The sequence below is a fragment of the Pyrus communis genome, chromosome 8, assembly GCF_963583255.1.
Source record: "Pyrus communis chromosome 8, drPyrComm1.1, whole genome shotgun sequence".
Classification (NCBI taxonomy): Eukaryota; Viridiplantae; Streptophyta; class Magnoliopsida; order Rosales; family Rosaceae; genus Pyrus; species Pyrus communis.
In genome coordinates, this window is record NC_084810.1 from 14,131,597 (window position 1) to 14,156,780 (window position 25,184).

Genomic DNA, 25,184 nt, shown 5'->3' on the forward strand with positions numbered 1-25,184 from the left:
GCTCACTCTTACCTCTCTCTCTCGCATCCCTTTGTTCAAAATCAGAGGTATGAGGTGAACTCAAAGCCCAACTCACTCTTCTCGCCTTTCTTTGGACTTCCATCGCTTCGAAATCGAAGCTCAGAGATCTGAGAAAGGGAGAGAGAGTAGAGAGAGAAAGTGAGAGAAGAGAGAGAGGAAGGGTGAGAGAGTAGAGAGAGTAATTAGAAAACGAGAGGAATAACCCATTTATATGTGGGTATTTTAGTTCGATTTTGTGCATAGCTTGTGCATGGCCGGTTTGTCCTATTTTTGTCCCAAGATTAAGAAATTGTTCCATTTTGGAGTATTTTCCTTTTTTTATGACATTTCCCAATTAAGCATGTGTTGAGAATTCAATAGTTTATATAAAAACAATTTTTTAATGTACTTTGAGAGAAGGGCAAAGGAAGGGATCAATTTTTTAATGTACTTTGAGAGAAGGGCAAAGGAAGGGATGCTATCCCCTCCGGATCTCTCCCATCAAATTCTAGAGATCCGAAGATCCGGACCCTTGAAATTTGATCAAACAGCTACAAACATGGAGTCCCTCTAAAAGTTATAATAATTGTAGCCATTAGATCAAATTTCAAGGGTCCAGATCTCCGGATCCCTAAGACTTGATGGGAGAGATCCGGATGGGATCTCTTCCTGCAAGGGAATTGATTAAAACGTGACAAATGGATGGCTGAGGGTTTTTTTATCTGTCATAAACAATTTTTCAAGGGTATTTATCTACTTCAAGGTGCTTAAAAGATTGAGGATAATTCACGAGTATAGAGTTGTTTCCACGACCTTTTATCATCGAAATTCTTTCTCTATGTCGTCAGGGGCATGAAGTAGTGAAAATACACGCGAAAAAAGGCTCATGCGATGCAATTTTGATGAAATTTATAGCAGAAATTGACGGAGGTAGTACATTTACATTAAAAGAGGATTATGAGTTCACTCGCATATCTACATTCAAGTAGAAAATCTTTCTAACCATTTGCCAATGCCATAAATCAAATTTGATAACTCAAGCTCCATCTCCAATTTGCATTTAATTGTTTTTGTTGGTCTAATGGCCTATTTTTGTTATTTGCTAACAAACTTGGACAAACTTATGCAAGATTTCCTCAAAGGAAACACAAAAGTGCGGAAAAATACCTAAAAACTCACTCTTACCTAGCGAAAACAAAATGCGAGACTAAATTGAAGTGCTAATCACACTTTTCATTAAGAAAAAGTCGAGTGCACTTTCAATTAACAATTAGTACGCTTCAACATTGTGTTTAAAATTCACTTGCTTGGGTTCAGGGGGTGTTTAGGGGTATAAGATTGCTGAGAATACAAAGGTCTTTACTTGCGCATCAGGTAAAAGACTAAACAAACATTCAAAACTACGCGGCACTGTCAATTCAAAACTTACAAATACCCCTATATCGAAATTCCCCTCCCATGAGAATGAGAATCGAAATCCTATACATCATATGCACACGTTTAAAGGGGGAACGAAAGAAGAAGGCACACAACGAACAAAAACAATCCAGCTTGTAGACTCTGCTGATTCAGGTAGGCGTTCACTGACCTGCGTTAACATGCTGACGGTCAAGCTTTTCCGAAAAGGTTATGAGTGGGGTGCCTTCTGGAGTGCTCCGTATACCATGTCAATGAATTGATTATCCTACAGAGCAGGCAAAGTTCATATTCAAATTATGAACAAAGTTAATGATATCATAATTAAGAACCTAAAGATTATTAAGCAGTTACTTCAGTCGAGAACTCTAGATAATGACTCGGTACCCAATATAATTCAAAAAATTCAAAGTTGTAATGCAAACGGATGTCTCCTGGAAAAAGGCATCAGGAGATATAAACCTAGGTATTTGTTTCCTTGATGCATTTTTATCGATTATAAAACTACAAAACGTTAATGATGCATTTTTAAACAATTTCCAGAATATGTGAACGAATTTTGAACATTACTACAAACATTTAATCTTTTCAATTGAAAAAAAAAATGAGTGTAATTATATCTACATAGCACCATTACGACAAGACTAACCTGTACAAGCAGCATGAGTGCATTTCGTACTTTATCTCTGTTAACTGGCCCATAGTTCGGAGTCGGGAAAGAAGCAGGAGTGAGAGACGGTGGAGGAGCTGGCGGTGGAAAAGGTTGTAAAAGAGGAGCACCATATGGACGTTGCACACTTACAGCAGGTTGAAGAAGAGGAGCAGCAGGGATTGATGCAGAGACAGGTGGCATGGTTGTTGCTGAAGAGGAAGGATGAACAAAAAAAGAAGATGGCTTTACAAGATTACTGGCCAAGTTGGTGGTGTTACGGGATTCAGGGAGGTCAAGGTAAGAGGCTAAAGTTGTAGACGATAACAGTGGAGCAGATGGTACTTGCATGCCAGAAATACTTGAAGGGGCAACACCGACTGGATGAGAAGGTAGAGAGACTGTCGAAGACGACTGGTAAGGCTGTCCGGTAATTGCTGTAGTTGAAGAAGTCACAATAGTCATAGCCGTCTGCAATTAATGTCCAAATTTAGATGAGCCCAGATATAGGAAAAATGAAAAAAGATGTTTCATCGATCCTGAAATTATATCCATCGGTATGTTCAACAATATATATACATATGCAGGGATGACATTATGCATGAACACAAAATTACATCCATCAGTATGTCCAAGCTGTATACAGACACGTGCTTGTGCTGCGGCATGTATATGTAGGCATCCACTTACCAAGTCTATATTTCCTTGAAATGAGCATAAAACAAAGTGCAAACAGGCACATTTAGGAGGTACTCCGTTGGCAATTTTATTTATTATTTCTTAAAGGACTAGAACCAACAATCCCACATTAACTACTGCTCGCTGTATTTGAGAGTAAACCAATATTAGCATCAAATGCAGAAATTGTTAAGACAATCAAAACACTTTCATTCTACAGCTGTATAGAACAACCAAAATTCCTCAATCAATGACTCAAAATTAGGAATTCATGAAATCCTAGACGGTTAATACTACAAAAGGCCAGAACAAACTTCCACAACTGCAGAACATTAAGAGGAAGAGAACATACACTGAAGAAGTTCACAAAAGCTGGATCATCTGGAACGTCTGTGACATGAGAGGCAGTTGATGATGATGGCTCCAAAGGACCATCCATAACAACCATGCTTGGGACTTCTTCCAGTTCCTCAAACTCACTACAAAAGTAACACATTCTTCCTTCAGTTGTTATCATAACCAAAATGACTAAAATTTCTACAAAATTGCACAACTGAACATTTGAAATATTCAACAGCATAAACGCATAATTTCTTATGCTATTGTATTGAGAATAGAACATAGATAAATATTCCAAGAATTTTACAAACCTGAAGTTTGCAAGCTCAGCAGTATACAAAAAGAAAATATCACCTTCAAAATGACCAATATTACAAAGCCAGAAGTTTATATACTATTGTCGACAAGGAAAACTTTGTAATTCCACAGACTTCAGAAGTAAAGGAATAACTACATTAGTGCTAAGTAGGGATGAAAGGAATATTACCTCTTTGTTGGTGATACCATTGACTTTTGAGGCACCTTGGAATATGCACTAAGAATCCTGGAGCCACATAAATAAAAGATAGAATGGATTTAAAAACAAAGCACTTAAGGATAATATATAATTTAGCACATCTCAACTTTTCCTTTTTAACTTTTATATAAACAAGAAGGATAAATAAAATGCAATTCAGTCAGGATCCCAGCAAACAGTTGCAATAATAACATCCCTAGGTCATGTCATGTGAGAAACCAATAATTAAAACTGTTAACTAAAGAAGCAGCCATTGTTGGCTAAAGAATTAGGTGAAATCCAGCCATTGTTGACTAAAGAAGCAGCCATTGTTGGCTAAAGAATTAGGTGAAATCCATTGTAATTAATATAGTAGTTTCATAGCAGTTTTTTTTTAATTCTTGTACTGGTTTCATACCTGATCATCATTGCTTGTATTCCTATATAAATCCTCCGATTGGGAGATGAAAATATCAAGAAATTAACTCTATTTTGGCATGGTATCAGAGCCTTTCTGATCCAAAAGGAGTTTCTATTCTGATTAACCTACTGGCACTACTGCCATCTACCCCATAAGACCTGAAGAATAGCAGGCCTTCTACTTTCATACGAATCCAATCCCTCTTTGGCCATATCTGCCAACATCACTACCCATATTGAGCTTGTTAACCATATACATTCCGCTGCATCTCTACCCATCTTATGTCCATTTGCAATATCTCCACGAACCCATAAAACTTTCCAAAAACAAAAAAAAAAATTTAAATACTACCCCATACCCTATAAACCATACCCGTTGGAATCACCCAACAAACCTGTGCCATTGCCTCTTCCTCCTTGCATTTTGTTCCTGCATCTCTCTCAGTGAGACTGACTCTATTGTTTCAATAAAGAGAATTCGTTGCAGTAGTAATGGGTGACTCCAAGACCACTGTTTCAGCTGCTGTTACACAAAATGATATGTCTCTGCATATCACCCCAGACAAGTTGGATGGGTCCAACTATTCCTCGTGGTCCCAAAGTGTCCGCATCTACATCACTGGCAGAGGCAAATGGTCTTATGTCAGTAGAAAAAAGAAGGCACCAGCAGAAGCCGATGCATCGTATGCTATATGGGAGGAAGAGAATGCCATGGTTCAATCTTGGCTTCTCAACTCCATGACTAGAGATTTGCGGGCCATTTTTCTCCGACTCTCTACTGCAAAAGATGTTTGGGATGCTGTTACCCAAACTTACTCAATTGAAAAAGATGCATCAAAATTATATGAACTTCGCCGTCAAGCACTGGCGACTCGCCAGAATGGTGAGCCTTTATCTGCATATTATGGTAAACTTCAGCAAACATGGCAAGAAATAGATTTCTTACGTCCTGGAAAATTGAAATGTGCTGATGATGTTGTTGCTCGAGAGACAGAAATTTCAGAAGAAAGATTGTATGATTTTCTGGCTGGCCTTGATCCTCATTTAGATCATGTTCGCAGTCAAGTTTTGACTCAAACACCTTTGCCATCTGTTCGTGCTGCTTATGCTCTTGTGAATGCTGAAAGCAAGTAGGCAAACCATTATGTTGGTTGGCCCACAAGTGGAAGGATCAACCATGGTAGCTGCTCCGTCTCGATTTCCCCGTGGAGTCTCGAATTCTCGATCAGGTGGATCTAAAGTTACTGATACAAGGAAGTGTACTTATTGTGACAAGGATAAGCATACTAGAGACACTTGTTTTAAGTTGCATGGATATCCTGATTGGTGGGTTCAAAAGAAGGAAAATCAAAAGAAAAGCATTGTTGGATCACAAGCACACCTGTCTACACCAACGCCTTCCGTGCCTCGAGTAGATCAATCTGCTCACTCAGTTTCTCCTACTACGGCTTCCACTTCCTTAGTCGACGCAGGTAACTTTGGTTTTGCCTTGAACACCACATTTGGTGCTCCAAATAAACCTTGGATCATTGATTCGGGGGCTTCTGACCATATGACCAATAACTCTTCATGGTTTGCTTCTCACACTACTCCACCTTTAAATACCGTTAAAGTTGCTAATGGTATTTCCACTCCAGTGCTTAGAGCAGGCTCCATCTCATTAACACCATGCCTATCTCTCTCATATGTTTTACATGTTCCTAATCTTTCTCACAATTTGCTTTCTATTGGTAAACTCACAAATCAACTAAACTGGAGTGGAAATACCATTAGCAACTTTAACGGTATTTAAAGGTGGAGTAGTGTGAGAAGCAAACCATGAAGAGTTATTGGTCATATGGTCAGAAGCCCCCGAATCAATGATCCAAGGTTTATTTGGAGCACCAAATGTGGTGTTCAAGGCAAAACCAAAGTTACCTGCGTCGACTAAGGAAGTGGAAGCAGTAGTAGGAGAAACTGAGTGAGCAGATTGATCTACTCGAGGCACGGAAGGCGTTGGTGTAGACAGGTGTGCTTGTGATCCAACAATGCTTTTCTTTTGATTTTCCTTCTTTTGAACCCACCAATCAGGATATCCATGCAACTTAAAACAAGTGTCTCTAGTATGCTTATCCTTGTCACAATAAGTACACTTCCTTGTATCAGTAACTTTAGATCCACCTGATCGAGAATTCGAGACTCCACGGGGAAATCGAGACGGAGCAGCTACCATGGCTGATCCTTCCACTTGTGGGCCAACCAACATAATGGTTTGCCTACTTGCTTCAGCATTCATAAGAGCATAAGCAGCACGAACAGATGGCAAAGGTGTTTGAGTCAAAACTTGACTGCGAACATGATCTAAATGAGGATCAAGGCCAGCCAGAAAATCATACAATCTTTCTTCTGAAATTTCTGTCTCTCGAGCAGCAACATCATCAGCACATTTCAATTTTCCAGGACGTAAGAAATCTATTTCTTGCCATGTTTGCTGAAGTTTACCATAATATGCAGATAAAGGTTCACCATTCTGGCGAGTCGCCAGTGCTTGACGGCGAAGTTCATATAATTTTGATGCATCTTTTTCAATTGAGTAAGTTTGGGTAACAGCATCCCAAACATCTTTTGCAGTAGAGAGTCGGAGAAAAATGGCCCGCAAATCTCTAGTCATGGAGTTGAGAAGCCAAGATTGAACCATGGCATTCTCTTCCTCCCATATAGCATACGATGCATCGGCTTCTGCTGGTGCCTTCTTTTTTCCACTGACATAAGACCATTTGTCTCTGCCAGTGATGTAGATGCGGACACTTTGGGACCACGAGGAATAGTTGGACCCATCCAACTTGTCTGGGGTGATATGCAGAGACATATCATTTTGTGTAACAGCAGCTGAAACAGTGGTCTTGGAGTCACCCATTACTACTGCAACGAATTCTCTTTATTGAAACAATAGAGAGTCAGTCTCACTGAGAGAGATGCAGGAACAAAATGCAAGGAGGAAGAGCAGTGGCCACTTGACATTGGTGGTATGCATTTTTCGGATGAACACTTGTCTGATGCCGGTGATGGTCCAAATTTGCCTAATGATGAGGCAAAGAGTGGAAAAATATTGAAGGTATATGAGAGGACAAGAAAAAGGGGAGATAAAGGAAAAGAAAAAGAAAAAGTGGCTGATGAGATAGACCACCCACATATAGATCCCCTCATTGACCAACTCTCTGACCAATCAGCTGCTACTCATACGAATTATCCTGAGGTAACCACTCATTCTCCTTCTCTTCAGCCTACTATATTTGATGAGTCCAATCATGAGATTTCATTAAGTGCTGATCCAAATGAACCACATCATGAGTCTGGTTCTCGTTATCCTATTCGAGAAAATCGAGGGATACCCCCTGTTCGTTATGGTTATTCTTCTACAAAGGGTATTCAATATCCTATATCTAATTTTGTTTCATCTAATCGCTTGTCAGACTCTTATATAGCTTTTGCAAACCAATTGTCATCAGTCTCAATTCCTAATAAGTTACAGGATGCTCTTAAAAATCCAAAATGGAAAAAAGCTATGATTGAAGAGATGGAAGCTCTTCGAAAAAACTCCACTTGGGAACTGGTTAAACTTCCTGAAGGCAAGAAACCTGTTGGGTGTAGATGGGTGTTCACAGTAAAGCATAAAGCTGATGGTTCAGTGGAGAGGTACAAGGCCAGATTGGTAGCCAAAGGTTATACTCAAACCTATGGCATTGATTATCAAGAGACATTTGCGCCGGTAGCAAAGATCAACACTATTAGGGTTCTTATGTCATTGGCAGCAAATTTGGGGTGGCCTCTACGACAGTTTGATGTGAAAAACGCATTTTTACATGGAGACTTGGATGAAGAGGTATACATGGATCTTCCTCCTGGATTCACTACCACTTGTGATATTGGCAAAGTATGCAGGTTGAGAAAGTCCTTGTATGGATTGAAGCAATCACCAAGGGCATGGTTTGGCAGGTTCGCTCAATCGATGAGAAATTATGGGTTCAAGCAAACTCAGGCTGACCATACCTTATTTCTTAAGCATGATAAAGGTAAACTTCCAGCCTTAATTGTTTATGTGGATGATATGGTGGTTACAGGTGATGACGTCGAGGAAATTCAAAAACTTCAAATGTATCTAGCCAAGGAATTTGAAATGAAGGACTTGGGTACTTTGAAATATTTCTTGGGTATTGAAGTTGCAAGATCAAAGCATGGCATTTTTCTTTCTCAAAAGAAATATGTTATAGACTTATTAACTGAGACTGGGATGTTAGCTTGTAAACCTACAGACACACCAATTGAGCAAAACCATAGATTAGGAGACTATCCTGATCAAGTTTCGGCTAACAAGGAAAGATACCAAAGATTAGTTGGGAGGTTGATTTATTTGTCTCATACACGACCTGACATAGCCTATGCTGTAAGTGTGGTGAGTCAATTTATGCATAGGCCAAGTGAAGCCCACATGGATGCTGTACAACGCATTCTCAGGTATTTGAAGTCTGCTCCTGGAAAAGGTTTGATGTTTTCCAATCATGGACATCAAGAAGTTGAAGGATACACTGATGCAGATTGGGCTGGATCAGTAACTGATCGCAGATCGACTTCTGGATACTTTACATTTGTTGGAGGAAATCTAGTTACTTGGCGCAGTAAGAAGCAACATGTAGTGGCTAGATCCAGTGCTGAAGCTGAATTTAGAAGTATGGCACACGGCGTGCAAGAATTGTTATGGCTCAAGATTTTGTTGAGAGAATTGGGTTTCAATTCTACAAAGCCATCAAATCTTTATTGTGATAACAAAGCCGCCATTAGCATTGCTCATAATCCAGTTCAACATGATCGTACTAAACATGTTGAAGTGGATAGGCACTTTATTAAGGAAAGGTTGGTTGATGGTACCATTAACTTGCCTTATGTGAAGAGTGATGACCAGCTAGCAGATATTTTAACAAAGGCAGTGTCAAGTAGGATTTTCCATCTTTCACTCAGCAAGTTGGGCATTCGAGATATTTATGCACCAACTTGAGGGGGAGTGTTAACTAAAGAAGCAGCCATTGTTGGCTAAAGAATTAGGTGAAATCCAGCCATTGTTGACTAAAGAAGCAGCCATTGTTGGCTAAAGAATTAGGTGAAATCCATTGTAATTAATATAGTAGTTTCATAGCAGTTTTTTTGACTTCTTGTACTGGTTTCATACCTGATCATCATTGCTTGTATTCCTATATAAATCCTCCGATTGGGAGATGAAAATATCAAGAAATTAACTCTATTTTGGCAAAAACACTAAAAAATGCATTTCCGGAACTCCAGTTGACCAATAAATTAAAGTTACACAAAGTATATAAGAAAGTAAACACTCGAAAGAGTGGTACGCAAAACTATTTCTCATGGCGTTACTATGTCACAATAACCTTCAACTTTCTCTCACCATGAGACATATTACTCGCATTTAAAGTTTTAAACTAATTGTATACACGATAAGTTCAATTGTATCTTGGCACAAAAACTAGCCTTCATTATTTATGTCCAACAGAGTGAAACTAGTCAAGGGTAGATTCCCTGGAAGGATTTTTTCTGCACACAACGTATTTCAACAATGACTGATAAACATACACAGGTAAAAAGATTATATCTATTTTAGGCATGTATTAACATGTATTAAAGTTTAGAGTTACTCATCTATTTTTCTTACTTGTCTTAAAAAAAAATATGAGATAAATCTTAAATAGTACATTATTGGATTACTTTTAAGATCTTCAGATATTTAAATGTTATGCACTGTTCACATAAATGCCTTATTGTAATAGAATATCCATTCACTGGCATACTTATTGCATCCACGAAGTTGTTGATCGTGTCAATCAAAAATACCACAAAGATTATAATTTTTCAATCAACTTAAAACTCCCAGAAGACAATACCTGCTAAAAAGATTTGCCACCTCCTCACATTCACTTGGATTGTAGAACCAAATGCCATTGACCTCTCGAGCCGCATTTCGATACAATAGATATGGATGTTGGACTTCAAATTCAAAATCTCCCAAGAGATCCTCCACCAAATTTTCTGCTTATGCAAACATACTAAATCATCTTAAAACACAGAAATTTAGTAAAGTCTAAACATAAAAAGCATGCCATATAAAAATTAAAAGCAAAACATCATTAGGCGTCTGAATAAACTGAGATATAGACTTAAACAATACTAGAAAGGCTAATAACCAAATCAGAAGATTTTGAAGCCTCAAGTGAATGAACTTTCATCTCTCAATCTCAAATACTTGGTCCCTTTGGTGCTTAGCCTTTCATGTAGCACACTTGCTGTGTGGAGTACAAGATATTCACCATATGCAGGATCAAATGCATAGGATTCAACACGAGGCAAAGAAGAACATGAGACCAGAGAGGAATCAAATTAAAGGAAAAAAAAGAACTCAGAAATGTGGTCCAGAGTCCATACTCCAGTAATGATTGGAGACTGGTTCTAATGATATTTGGTACCAGAGCAGGCCAAGCCAGCTAAGGGAAGGACACCCGAGAGCTCATACGCTACTTCAACATATTTTCTTCTTCTAGTGTGAGACATTTGGCGTACTTACTAAGTTAAACCCTAAACCCTAACCTAATAGTACCATAGCAAATTCTCCATTTTTGAAGTCTACACTAAAGGATCAAGTTTAGCTAGTAACTCGGAAAATCTGATCAATCCCATTCACAAATTTTTGAAGTCTACACATGCAGCGAAACGACACGGATCAGGAATTAAAACACAATGCAAATGCACTGACCAGTATTCCGCCGGTTCATCACAATGAACTGAAACCGAGGTTGCGCATTCCTGGAATAACAGCAACAAAATTAACCCCCAAAATCCAAATTGCAACCAAAAAAAAAAAAAAAAACCCAAATCTTGCAACACAGAATTACCTCTTGACCACGAAGAGCGATCCTTCAACGTCCTTGCGACTCTAAAAATGGAAAGGAAAAAAAATCAGAGAGAAAATTATGCAATTGGAATCAGATCATAAGCAAAAAATAATGAGATATCAAGAAGAAAATAATGAAAAATTAAGTAGAAAAGGAAGGACTACCCATTCGCTGAGGTCAGTGTTGAACTCGTAGAAGGTGACGTGAGTGGAGGTGATGAGAATTTCCTCGACGAAGGGGTCGATTCGCTGCAGAACCGTCAGATTCAGAAGCTTGGTGCTCTGCTGGTCCAGATTCGGCGTCAATTTCCCGTTCTGCGACATTTTTTTCTAACTTGGGCTTCTGCTCCGCCACCGCACCGCCGCCGCAACCGCAAAATTTCAGAGGAAGAAGCGGAATTTAAGGAAGGCGAAGGTCCAACGACATCATTAACCTTGTTTCTCAAGCGAACCCGTGACTCTGTTATCCACAATGACGAAAATACCCCGACATTCTTCTTCTAGAAGGGAATTCGAGGTTTTGGGGGTTTTACATTTGTTTCTGGAAAGTTCCATATCCCACTTCGCCCATAAGTGCTGCTGCTACGCTGACAACATTTTCCCGCCTTGTAACGAAATGTTGATTGAAGGAAATTGATTTTAGAGCACAACATTTTCGATAAATAAGGAAAACATTATATTTAATTTTAAGTTTGAACTCTTGTGAAGAGAACTGTATTGTACTATCCTACGTATTTGGACAAGTATTCGACATATAGATGGCTTTGGCTAGTAGGGGCTTGGCATGGTGGTGGCTCTTGTTCTCTATTCCAATACTAGTAGTGATTTTATGCCAGAGTTCGTTGCTCGTATTCAAAGAGTGTTCCTTGACTACAATTATTGGAGCTTTCGGGACCACTCTCTCGTGTAGCAGTCATGAAGTAATTGAATTTCTAATTGTCAAGATCCAACTTCTTTGGCCTTTGTACCGTTGGTTGAGTCAAAAGTCTTTCGGCAAAAGTGATTCCCTCCAACCAACCCAAGTGCATTCCTTTTTTGCTTCCTACCTGTCATACCCACAAGTCCGTCAACACGTTAGCTAGCTATTAAAATGGCTCCTCGAACCCCTCAGATTACATTCTCTCCCCCCGTTACACACTCATGTTTAATTATATCCGCTATTTTCGTTTAATTTCTATTCAACGTGATGACAAAAGACAAGAGAGTGCTTAGTTAACGAAGAGGTTCGCTATCGAGACCTCAAAAACAGACTAGTAAATCCATTTTATTGAACAAACTTGGATAACATATTTAAGATTCACAGGCCTCCATTAATTAGGAATCATTTTCTTTACCAACACTACAGTTTCAGCACAACGAAACCAGCACAATCTCGCGAGCATCCCCAAATTGGCTCGTACCAGCTCATTCAGTTGCCTTGCCTTTGCGCCGGTCACTGCTGCTAGTTTCCAACAAGTAACAAACCATGGAATCAACATCATCTCCGAATATGCTGTATGCCTCGATCACCTGCAGGTAGCTGAACCCCATCGATAGCACGACTTGCATACTACTGCTAAGGGTCGAGTCCTGAAATCCCTTGTCCCTCCCTCCCATTTTAGTCTCACTGCCCGATGATCCTGTTGTTCATGTGACATTCTAGTCAGTAAAAGCGTAGAATTAATCAAAGCCTACATGCAAATTTCACCCGTGTACCCAAGTGTTGCCAAACTATATCATCCAAAAATGCAGTCTAATACCTAAAAATTGAGCCCACTCAAACTACAAATATTCTTCTACCGAGTTCTGTATGAGAGAGGGAGGGCGGGTGGAAGAAACACAGGAACGGAAAACTCACTAGCTCCAGAAGATGATGGCTCAGCACTAGAAGTGGAAGATTCTCTACGACCAAGTTGTTGCTTAAATGTGCCGTCTGCATATTCAAGCCTTGAAGCTTCCATCACCATGCGCTCAATTTCTTTCTCAGTAAGCTCCAGATCCGAGTAAAATCGCCCCTCAGCTAGAAGTGCCTGCCAATAGTATAGATGAGAGGAAAAAGTGATCATGATATTCCTGGTCAAGTATTTCTGAAATCTATAACACTCAAATATCAAGATACTTGCATTATCAATTTGTTGGTCTTGTTGAGCCTTAATAGCAGCCTTGACCTGATCCTTGTCAACATTTGACTACAGAAACGAAAAGATGAAACATGAGATGTAAGTTGAACGGTTAACCGAATAATATCTTTCAGAAAGTCGGAACTACAGCTAGGTTACCAAACCTCCAAATACCCTTCATCCAATACCCCCAACAAACAAAAAAATAGTGAGAAACAAAACCACTGGATAGCTTGGCCCGTTACGTGATGTGAATCCTTGCTTTCTTTGATAACTTCTTTAATTGGAAACACTAATAACCGACAATGCTTTGAGTGAATGGTGCCATTTTCAGTGCCCAATTTCATCATCCCACCGTATTTCTTCCCCACCCCCACTCCCAGCCCCCGAAAAAGATTTAAAATGAATCAAATTCACTTTAGTCAAGCCAAACACCCCTTAAACACAGTTCTCCTTCCCCTAACAGTAACTTCTTTTGTTTATATAGGAGTGGAAGCAGCCAAAGCCTAATAAAGTACAGAACAAATTTATGAGCCCATGTCACATGGCAGTAAATAGTAATCGAACTTTTTTGAAGGAAACTGGCAATAGTGTTACACTTCAGAATTCTTTTCTTAGTTTCCTTTTTTAACCTTCCCCTTTATATACAAGCCTATTTTTATCATGTCAGAAAGAAAAGGAAAATCTATGTTATCCATGTTTCATCCACATGTATTAGAAGTAACATAATTAAAGCCAGACGAATATAGAATGATTAAGCACATGCACCCACCCCACGAAGACGGCTGAACCCAAGTCCTACACCGATGGTCTGACGACGGGGATCAACAAGAGAGTTGTAATGATTTCCATGATGATAACTTAATCGTAGGGGTGGTGTGTCAGTGTCATAGCTTCCGTGGAAGATATTAATTGGTTCTGCATCAGACTCACTTTAAGTTAACAAAACATTGCAAATAGAAAATTTCACTGGAAGAACGAAAGAAATCATTATTCAGCTCAAAACCTGTGCTATAGGAATAAATATGGATGGGCCGATTATACATTTCAGATAAGGCTTGGATCTCCACATTGTTTCCGTATACCTGACATAAGATAAAATGAGCTATTAAACACATCTGCAGTGGAAAAGATGGGGAACTGTGCAAAACTTCACTCGCCAATAATTAACAGACATCATAATACCATTAAGTATAAAACTAAACAAAGGTTAATACATGGTGAAAACTGAAGCCACCAGATCCAAGTCATAATATAAAATTACTGAAAGACAAACACTTGAAAGGCGACTGAAAAAACAACCATGCTTAGTGTGTAAAGAGACGGTGAGGAGGGTAAAATAGGTACCATGCAATCCTGGGGATAAGACCTTTTAAGTTTTCTAATCATACCATCTCTGTTAGCAGTCAACACATATGCCTCTATTATTATAATTCACCTAAGTCACCTACCATAAAATTATTACGATCATTGACAATATTCATCAATGTGTCATAATTCAGCAGCTAGGCCTTTCCGCACTCTCACAATTAGCAAGCATAACTTCAAGAGGAAATTTGATTACTCTTCACCAGGATATAGTGCAGTGTCATCTGAGAAATCAACAGCCATTCAGGGCAGTTTCCAAGATAGGTTGGCAAATACTTCCTTGGGGGTGTAAATCTAGGTGTTGAATGCCTCACCGAGGGTGCAAAGTTGGGCAGTTTCCGTCCACAATATTTTTAAATTCTTAAGATGTCTTTTATCTTTTATCACCGACTGAGCCTGGATATGACCATGTCGTGAGGAACTAGAAAGACAAAAACTCCTTTTGCAGAGGGCCTTCCATTGAGAACATGCACCATCATCATAGCCCAGGAATCATTTAATAAAAAAATACGTCAAAGCCATTGCCAGTTTTCACCAATGCAACCCAACCTCTCTTAACGGAATTCAAATTCAATATGTAATTTGAAATCATGATTCAACCAACACCACCTTTGCAAAAGTCGCACACAAAATTACATTCGATAAAAATGGGAATCACATCACCATCAATATAAGGGACCATTACAAACTATTTGCCAATACCATTACAAACTATTTGCCAATAGGACGCTCATGCTAAATATTTTATAAACAATTGGTCTTTCCTTTGGTTAAACCAAAATATGAGGCTTTCGTTGTGCCAATTTTGTGTCATTTAAACTGATGCTTTTACCAAAATTTTGACAGTAAAGAAAGGAAGACTTTATTAATTTCCCCAGATTCACTACAAAAAATGAAACAAATTCTAGATCTCCAAAACACTCAATTGTGAACTCTTTTGGAAAAATATATTACTTCTGCAAGCATTATAGTTGTAATTTCACCTACCAGGATAAAGATTTCATTATTTACCACCTTTATAAAACGTTTAGGAATAAAGTTAGTAATCTAATGAATAAAACTCAACCTGGAATTAATCTGCTTCTTTTCCCACATAACTAGTAAGTTTAACTTAAATGTATTTATCAAAGACTACTACACAGAATTAAGTTTCCCACTCCCATTTAATTACCCTTACTAGATTGTTTTATAAACATTCAAAATAAAATAAGATAAAATTAAATTGTTAAACAGACCAATAAAATAAGCCATTTCACCCTTTAAAGTCAAGTATAGTAAGCGTTGACTCACTTTCAGAAAGAGTAGAGACATACAAGCATACCACTGTTAAATAGACACATAAAGAGTAGAGACATACAAGCATACCACTGTTATGAAACTTCGCCTACAAAAAAGGGGGAAGGGCATTGAAGAACAGGAACGGATACTACAAAAGCTTTCGCCAGTTTCCAACTTAGACATAACTACTATGAAACTAACCTTGGAACGTAGGGATGATAATAGGATGACAATCTTTAAGAGGACATGCATCAATTAACATTGCACCACATTACCATTATTCTGGGAATAAACTAGTGGAACTCAAGATGCCAATTTAAAAGACTATACGGAGCTATTGTGTAGGCATACCTCATCGATAAAATATTTTGAGTAAAACATCAATGGAACTATGATATGACGTACCTTGTCTCTTCTTTTCCTCTTACAATAAGAGGTAAATCCTTCTGTAATAAATTGAGAAAAGTGATCCCTCTCTCGTTCCTGGAAAAATAAATAGAACTTAGTATCAGAAATCATGGCGACTATAGCATTAAGTGGGTACAAAAAAAGATTATGGTATAGCATTAATTGATGAAATTATGATAAAGAAAGCAATATTTATGTTCGTGTCCAGTAATTTGTTTCTTTAACAATTAATGGGAATCAAAACTATAAGTATTGTTACTATGAAAACCTTTTCCCTCTACTCCATGATTTTCTTCTATTTTACCATTCAAATCTTTCATTTTTCTCCTCATTACACGCTTAGTAACATCTGTGGGGTTTACCAATTCACTTTACAACATTGTCCAGCAACCCCATAGTTGTTATTTGTGAGTATATGATAACATTACATGGCCAGATTCCAAATTAAGCTGTCATAATAATAAGTACCAAACATCTGAACGTATCCGCAGCGCCTAATAAAGAGCATAAATAGCATAAAAAATAGAGGACGGGTAAGGAATAATACCATGTAATCTATGCACATTTGCCTGATCAAGTCATAGGCTTCAGAATCCCCATAAACTTGATCTGCAACAGCACGAAAGAGACAATTCCCATCCTCCAGCATTTTTTTCACTTCAAAACCTTTTGCACGTCTAATATCAATTTCAAACTGTCGTTCTCTTTCCTGACATAGATTTAACATGCCAATTTGAGATTTCTGAATTAGAAGTGAAGAATGGAGCAAACAAATGTAAGACCCCACTGGGGGTGCAAATGCGACCTCCAAGGCATGAAATAAAAAGTAAAGAATTTTAATGAGGCCGCATTTAGCTTCTGCATAAGCGTTTTGTTAAACATTTCTTCCTGATATGGAGGAGTTTTTATTAAGTTGATATTGGGATGCTGCTGTTTCTTAGTTTCTGAGAACATGTACATACAATAGTTAAAAAGTTCAACTTTAGGATGCAATCATGCTTGAGTACCAAAAAACCAAAGCAAATATTTGAACAATGTACCAAAAATCGCCAAAAAAAAAAAAAAAAAAAAAAAAATATCTTATGACACATTTTTCAATTCCTTCTAGAACACTGGGATTCTTTGCAATAAAACCTACTAAGGAAGACATCAGATATTCCTATTTATTTGCATATATAAGATCAGAAACTTACAGTGTCATCATAGGAAGATACAAAGCAAGGACTTTGCTCATCAGCACTATTGTACCCCTCGCTTTCACCATGAGACCTGGGAGAAGAAGGCCGCGACCCATTTGGCGAAGTCCTAGTTGAAACAACAGGCCAGGCAACTGCTCTTCTAGAAGGTCCAATCCGCACAGCATTCGAACTTCCTGAGACAGATCTCCTTGAATTTGAGTTTGCCGAGGGAAGTTTTGGGGGAGGGACTGGAGGAGGTGGTGGTTGAGAGCTCCCAATCACATTTTGTAAAGAATCCCTGCTCGAGTCCACATTTTCAACTGTCACCCTTTCAGAAATCCTCAGCCCGTCTAGACCTTTCATCAATTCCCCTGGGCTTGCAATGTCATTTTTACCAACTTTCTCCCCATCAGCTAGTTCATCACTTGGACTCACATTGTCATCATTAAAGCTTTCTGTCAAAAGATCCTCACTTTTCACAGCCTTATTGTCACCATTCTCACAATACTCTGGCAGCTCATCCAAAATAACATTTTCTTGTGCCTCCTCTACAATTTCCTCATCTTTCACAACCGAAAGAACCTGAGGATTATTAACCTGTGGCTGTGCCCAAGCAGAAGAAGATCCAGACAAGGAAGAAGGACGAGTTGGGTTGGAAGAAGAACCACTCGAAGAACCTCGCTGAACCAGAATTCGAGTCATTGCATTCAATGTTTAACGTCTTCAAAATCCTAGCCTAATATCCTTTACAAAACCCCAAACTTAGAGTTATGTTTGTCACGCGTTCTGGCCTTGGGCACAGTCACGCCAATCCCTTGGCTGAAGGTTTTCTTCCAGCCCAGCACGCTCTGCTCCTCGGGAAACGATCTCTGCATTCCCCTAACAATTCTCATGAGACCCAGAGCTCGAACTTTAAACAAGAAAACCCTCTAAGCTACTCGAATTTTACCCGAAAAATTGCCAAAAATTTCAATCTTCAACTACCCCAAGCTGCACGCAACAAACACCATACATTTCCAAGACAAATCAACAAAAAAGAACACAGCTTTCTAACGATCCGCTTGGCTTCTGAGAAAAAGAAAGGAAATTCAAACAAGACTAAAACTTGGGTAATCTTCTCACTTTATCAAAAAGCACAAAACCAGAAAAACCTAATCTTTCTACTTTCTCTCAATTTTGTTCCCCTTTCCTAGCATTTTCTCAGCAACCAAACAGACACAAACCCAGCATAACCGATTAACAAAATCCAAAACTCCAAGAACCACGGAAGAAAAACACTAATCAGATAATCAAACAAGACCCACTCGCAAAACACACACAATTAACGAAATTTGACAATTACATAAATTAATTAATTTAAAAAAAAAACCTACGGTTGACTCAGCACGAGTTGGCGACTCACCTGAGAACAAGTACAGAAACGCAGCCTTCTTCTGAAGCTTCAATCGCAACGCGTCTGAGACCTGCAAAAGCTGAACGAAATTAATTTAATATTTCAAATTCCCAAGTATTTTTTTAGGGTTTATGTTGATTTTGCGAGGGGAAGAAGAAGACCAGAGAGAGGAAGGTATGTCGATGTGAAAAGGAAGAGAGAAGTCACGAGGGAGAAAACGGGAGGCTGCTTTTTAACGGAGGGTGAGAGACGGGCACGTGACGTGTGCTTACCCGCTACGGCCGCGCGTCTGCTGTCTCTAAGTTTTTAACATGCGTTCACTCACTTAACTAAACAATTAACACTAATATACAAAATAAAATAAAAAATTTAATATTTTCACACAGTGGAACAAACCCAACACCTTGGCCACTTAGTACTAAGATCTAAAGGTATTTCTCTCTACTTAAAAGTGAGAGATTTTAGGTTTGATTCTTGCAAAATGTATATTTGAACTACATTATTGCTAGCTTATTGTGAGGCTAAGCCCACCCCTTCTCCTTAGTGTAGATAATATCGTTCGTTCAAAACAAAAAACCAGCACCTTGGGACCTTCCCCTACGCTTGGACACCTATAGGCTAACACGTGTTCAGTTCCCTTAGGTTGATTACCATGTGGGGGAGGAGTCAATCAACTTAGTTCATGCGAGATGATTTTGATTCTCAACTTCGTTAAAGTCACCTAGACAATTCTAGTGGTATTCCTATTCACTTGTAAGTGAGAGGTCTTAGAGCATCTCCTGTGGAGTCCCTAGATAGGGACAACCACCTATAAATGGGTATAAAACAAATACAGGGACAAAATAAATCTCTAATAGATCGGAAAGTGAGTCCCTAAAGGTATAGGGACTCATAGGATACGTAGTATGTTCTCACCTATAGGGACTATATGAGGACAATCTTAAGTGAAAATGAGGCCCACTGTAACGACCCGTCCCCAAAAATTACAATCTTAATAATTTTAATAAGTGAATTTATGAAAATGCCCTTCGAGGCAAAGTGTTGACTTTTGTTGACTGCCATGTCGTGTCATGTAAGACTCGTTTTCTTGCCATATTCTTGTAGTACTCATCACTACGGACGCATGGGCGCAAACGGAACGCAATTTGGAGTTACAACGAAGGAGTTATTAACAAATGAAGTCGAGGGTAAAATTGTAAATTTATTATTTTCTGGAATACTCCAGATTTTTGGAGTAAAATCTGGTGGAGCCACGTGTGTGGCCCATATTTAAAGAAGAAAAGATGGGCGGTGGAGATAGGCTATAAAGGAGAGAAAGGATGGGGATGTGAAACCAATCGGGAGAAGAGAAAGATGGTGAGTGACCAATGGAGAAAAAAGAAAGGAGGGGAAAGAAGAAGGGTGAGAACCATGGGATCATGAATCCCTTATAGGTTCTCTACGACCCGACCCATGGAAACTGTGAAACCCGATGGGTTTCGATGGTTTTCTAGCCAATTTCCGACGATTTACACCGAGTTATCACCTGGGAACTTCTCACCAACCTTTTTTTTTCAATTTTCCACACAAATTAGACAAGATTTGGTCTTAGCTTCGTGAGAATGGCACCGGCGGCACCGTGGTGTTCTTGGTGGCAATTCACCAATTTTTGAAGCAAAGTCCTTCGATCTCTACCACTATTAGACTTTCCTTGAACCCAGAAACAAAGACCAATCAACCTTGGAGGCGTCAAAGCTTGTTTGGAGTTGAATCAAGAACACCCACTTCAAGGGTTTCCGGCAGATTGAGGTGGATTTCAATTGTTTTCCTTGCCAAATTGGCATTGGCCACATGTATGAAAGTTGTTTCTCTCATTGAGATTTTCATCCCTGTAAAATTTGGTAATTTTTAGAAATAATTGAATTTTCCGGAGAGTCGGGGCGGCCGACCGCCACCTGCGGTGGCGCGTGGGCCGAGACATCCACTGACCTTCCTAGGTTAAATTTGAATACCATGATTCCATTGGTGAAGTCCGATTGACGAATTTCCGTCATTTGAACGTAGTTCCATTAAGGTCCGCCACTTGATTATTATAGCAATCGACGATCCGACTGTTGGATCATCACCAAAATTTGATACGTTATAATACGTAATATTTGAGGATGTTAGGAAACTTACGGATCGGGAATCCGACGTACGGATCTTCCCGAATATGATATGTAAGTTAAGTGTTCTATTGATAAGAATTCTAAGACATGATTTGATAATTGTTCTAGGCGCTGATCGTTCGTGATGCCTTGATGTTTGTGCTAAGGAGTTGTAGCGCGGACTCTAGGTGAACGGACTTTTGGTTTTTTATATATACGTATATATGTTTCCATTTTTCGTAGAAATGGTTTTAAATGGAATTTCGTTTAAAATGCCATGTCATGGTTGCTTCACATTTTAGCATATGCATTAGTATAGCTTTGCATAATATTGCATGATGTTGCGGAGGCCCAGGTAAGTTCAGGTGAGTATATATTGACAGTATGGTTGCATGGTAGTTGATTATGAGTTGATGCACGTAGAGCTCATTGTCCTGCACCCCGATGTTAGTGCTCCGCCCGTGGCTAAGGCCTAGCCTTCACGTGATCATTCACCTCTCGCACCACACACTCAACTTGGATCCAAGTCAGGTGCCAGTCTGTTGTACAAACCACATTAGGTGGTTCCGACTCGTAGGTGACCTACGATTCATCGCACAACCTTCACGTGATCGTAGTTTTTTAGCGTACTTATTTACACCCAGCCTGTCGTACAGACCACATTAGGTGGTTCCGACTCGTGTGTAGGTTTAGAGCCGTACAGGTCACATTAGGTGACTCCGGCTGGATTGATGAGCAATAGGTTTAGTCATACAGGTCACGTTAGGTGACTCTGGTTGACATATCATTTTACATTGATTTATTTCACCCAACTTACTTATTTCATTGCTGCGATACTTGACATGGCATATACTTGGTTTTCAGTACTCTCAGCATGATTTCTATATACGTATGTATTATTATTTTCTGGAAAGTTATACGTGTTCTACAGCGAGACGTTATAACGATTTCAAAAGGTTTTTATTAAAAACTTTATTTTCAGGCCCACTCACCCTTATTTTTGCGCTCTTCAGGTTTTAGCTGATGAAGGTCCGTATCAACGAGGATTCTTGGCAAATCTCAGTATTGGTGGCTACCTCCGAGGGTATGATCCTTACCCACATTACTGTACTTTGCATATACTCTGACGTCATGTGTGAAAGGGGTTCATTCCTGCTCGTAGTGCACTCTGGTCCCTAGGCACTTTTAGGTTTAAATTTATTCACATTTTCCACATCACCGTACTTTATGGCTTCGTCACCTTCCAGGTGTCGGCCAGCACAGCTCGATTCGAATTCCTAGTGGACATTTTGGGTCGGAGTGTGTCACCCACAATCTTGATTGAAGATTTTAATGCTTTTAATGCTTTTTATTTTAATTGTTTTAATTAATTAAAAAAAAAAGTTAACATAAACAAAAAATACGCATCTAATCAAATTATTACATAAAATTGTAAAAACTTCAAATTTAGGAATTCTCCTAGGACTCTACCATTGGAGGCAATAATGGTGTGCGCGGGTTGGGTTGGGTCGTTTTGGGTCAAAACCGAAACCAAACCGAGCTAGTTGGTTGGGCCAAAATTTCAAACTAAAACCAATCAAGTTGGGTCTAAAACTGATCATGTCGGTTGACCAACAATGGCAGGTTGGTTTGATTGGTTTTCGGTTTGTGGATGACGCCTGAGTGAAAGAGAGAGAAAACTGTCATCTGGAGAGATTCACAATGGTGGTGAAGGAAGGAAGAATGGAGGACGCGGCTGGGAGGCTGCTATGCTAGGTTTGAGAACTAAGTCTGAAAGTGAGAGAAAAAAGGGGGAGAGAAAAGAGGCCACAAGAACAAATAGCCAAAAAGTGTTATCCATTAAACACTCAAAATGGGGCCATAAGAACAAACAACCAAAAGGCAAGAAAAGTAAAGAAAATGTGATGTCGACACAAACTAGGCAACAAAATAGTCATCCTAGACATACAGACGAAATACCACCATCACCACTAAGGTCTCTATTTTGATTAAAACAAATAAAAGCAAACACACGGGTTGGTTCGGTTAACCAATGTTCAAGAATTATAGGAACCACTCATCAAACCAAATTTAGTCGGTGCGGTTTGGTTTACTCACCAAAAAAAAAGAAAAACAAAAAAACAAAAAACCAAACTAAACCGTTGGTGTAGTTTGGTCAGTCTAGATTTTTTTTTTTTTAATTGCCCAGCCCTAGGAGGCAATATTCTTTTAGGGGCTCAAAGATTTGCTTTAAGTCCTTAAATAAGTACTCAAAAGTGGTGGTAGGAGTCCCTAAATAGAGACTTACATTGGAGATGCTCTTAGGTTTGATTATCGCCAAAAGTGATTTCGAACCACATTATTGCTAGCCCATTATGAGGCTAAGCCCATCCTCATCCCCCCTAAGTGTAGATAACATCATTTGTTCAACAAAAAAAAAAACGGTCACCTAGACAATTAATAATTTTGTCCATTTGGACTTCTTTGAGACGAATTTAGTCCAAACTCAATCACTCAGATCATGTGGTATAAGCATTAAATAAGACATGGTTTGGGTGTTATTTATTTTTTCTTTTTGGACAAAGACATGGTTTGGGTGTTCAATTATATTGATTAACGGATTCGGTTAAGATGTTTCAAATTGTATTCATTCATACCATTTTAGAATTTTAATATGTAGCTTTGTACAAAAAATAAAATAAAGTGAAGGCTTTGATGGCTTTTGTTCTATTGTTTGAAATAAGAGCTACTCATGTGCAAATTTTTAGTAGTTTCTGAGTTGTGAAATTAGATGTAATTTATTCAATTTTTAAAGCAAAAATGTTTTTTTTTTCTTCTTATTTATGGTTTCTTCCCATTTAATTATTTAAATAAGTAGCTACTTAGTACTACGGTCTAGTAGTGTCACATCCCGATTTGGGCCCCCATCACATCCTCGGCTCGACTCCACCGTAGCACGATATTGTCCGCTTTGGGCCCCGACCACGCCCTCACGGTTTTGTTTCTGGGAATTCACACGAGAACTTCCCAGTGGGTCACCCATCCTTGGATTGCTTCCACGTGAACTCGCTTAACTTTGGAGTTCCTACGGAACCCGAAGTCAGTGAGCTCCCAAAAGGCCTCGTGCTAGGTAGAGATAGGAATATACATATAAGGCTTACAGGATCCACTCCCCTGGGCGATGTGGTTCAAATTCGTCTTTGACGAGAATAAAACCTAAGACCTCTCATTTATAAGTTATAAGTGAAGAGAAATACTACTTGTATCATCCTACATCGCCCAGAGGAGTGGATTATGTAACGAGGCATATTTGGAGCTCACTGGCTTCGGATTCCGAAGGAACTCCGAAATTAAGCGAGTTCACGCAAAAGCAATCCCAGGATGGGTGACCCACTGGGAAGTTCTTGTGTGAATTCCCAGAAACGCCTCGTGCTATGTAGAGATGAGAATATACATATAAGTCTTACAGGATCCACTCCCCTGGGCGATGTGGGATGTTACAAGTAGTATTTCTCTTTACTTATAAGTGAGAGGTCTTATGTTTTATTCTCGTCAAAGGCGAATTTGAACCACATTATTAATAGCTTATTGTGAGGCTTAGCCTATCCACTCCCCCTTAGTGTAGGTAATGTTGTTTGTTCAAAAGAAGAATTATTAAGATATGTAAACCATCACAGAGTGACCCAGAAGTTGGGATGAATTTTAGACTCATATTTCACAGGCATGCTATGGGTTTGATTCTTGGTGTTGATGAATCACACGATGATGGACATGAGAGGTTGAAATGTTTTTGTAAATCTTCCCAGTCCTCAGAGTGGTAAATTTTAGTGGAGAAGCTACTAGTTAGTTCGTTGTTTTAAAAAATAAAATTATTTATATAAGTTTAATAGTCTTAATTCAAGATTTACGCTTATTCACGTTGTAATTTAAGATTCATGCTAATTCTTAAGATGGGGCGTGAAACCTAGGTATCAAATACGGTTCTTCTAATTATTTGTATCATCATTTTCTTTTACTACTAGTCTTTTTAAAATAAAATAAAAAATAAAAAAAAAGACAATAATCCAACAAAAAGGAGAAGCACAAAAAACCTATAGCCCCAAGAAGACTAACACCAAACAAAAAGGCACGTAGACATGTGAAAAAATCCATAAAGAAAACAACTAGGCACGAAAGCCGACCAGCTCAAAAAAAGGCAACAAAAAAGGAAAAGGATATTCTCTGGATCTACTTTGTAAGGATCTTAGGGAATCCTACATTCTAACTGTTTATCATACATCGTGCGATCAATTTTCATCAGATAATATTTGTGTTTAATTTTAAATAAAAAAAATCAAATGATTTCTGACCGCACAATGCAAGATGAATGACTAAAATGTGAGTATTCCTAGGATCCCACAATTTGGATCCAGATGGGATCCATTTC

General features: G+C 38.8%; 2 protein-coding genes across 11 annotated transcripts; both read right to left on the minus strand.

Moving 5' to 3' along the window:
- Positions 1-1,211: 1,211 nt before the first annotated feature.
- On the minus strand, positions 1,212-11,509 carry LOC137741304 (mRNA-decapping enzyme-like protein). Its single transcript, XM_068481027.1, has 8 exons — positions 11,095-11,509; positions 10,931-10,971; positions 10,792-10,841; positions 9,926-10,070; positions 3,570-3,626; positions 3,096-3,222; positions 2,066-2,536; positions 1,212-1,684 (listed from the first exon to the last, which is right to left on the minus strand). Exons 1-8 carry the CDS (start codon positions 11,251-11,253, stop codon positions 1,628-1,630), a joined length of 1,107 nt encoding a protein of 368 aa, XP_068337128.1. The 5' UTR covers positions 11,254-11,509; the 3' UTR covers positions 1,212-1,627.
- A 668-nt stretch (positions 11,510-12,177) lies between these two features.
- Positions 12,178-18,855, minus strand: LOC137742161 (OVARIAN TUMOR DOMAIN-containing deubiquitinating enzyme 6-like). 10 transcript variants are annotated; one of them, XM_068481938.1, is made up of 10 exons: positions 18,815-18,855; positions 18,663-18,723; positions 17,276-18,250; positions 16,630-16,791; positions 16,080-16,157; positions 14,035-14,113; positions 13,801-13,946; positions 13,032-13,097; positions 12,767-12,938; positions 12,178-12,548 (listed from the first exon to the last, which is right to left on the minus strand). In XM_068481938.1, exons 3-10 carry the CDS (start codon positions 17,960-17,962, stop codon positions 12,334-12,336), a joined length of 1,605 nt encoding a protein of 534 aa, XP_068338039.1. In that variant the 5' UTR covers positions 17,963-18,250; positions 18,663-18,723; positions 18,815-18,855; the 3' UTR covers positions 12,178-12,333. The 10 variants fall into 10 exon arrangements, with proteins under 10 accessions (XP_068338039.1, XP_068338038.1, XP_068338040.1 ...); XM_068481937.1 differs by having other exon boundaries at positions 18,663-18,732; positions 18,815-18,848; XM_068481939.1 differs by having other exon boundaries at positions 17,276-18,328; positions 18,815-18,843.
- Positions 18,856-25,184: the final 6,329 nt, after the last annotated feature.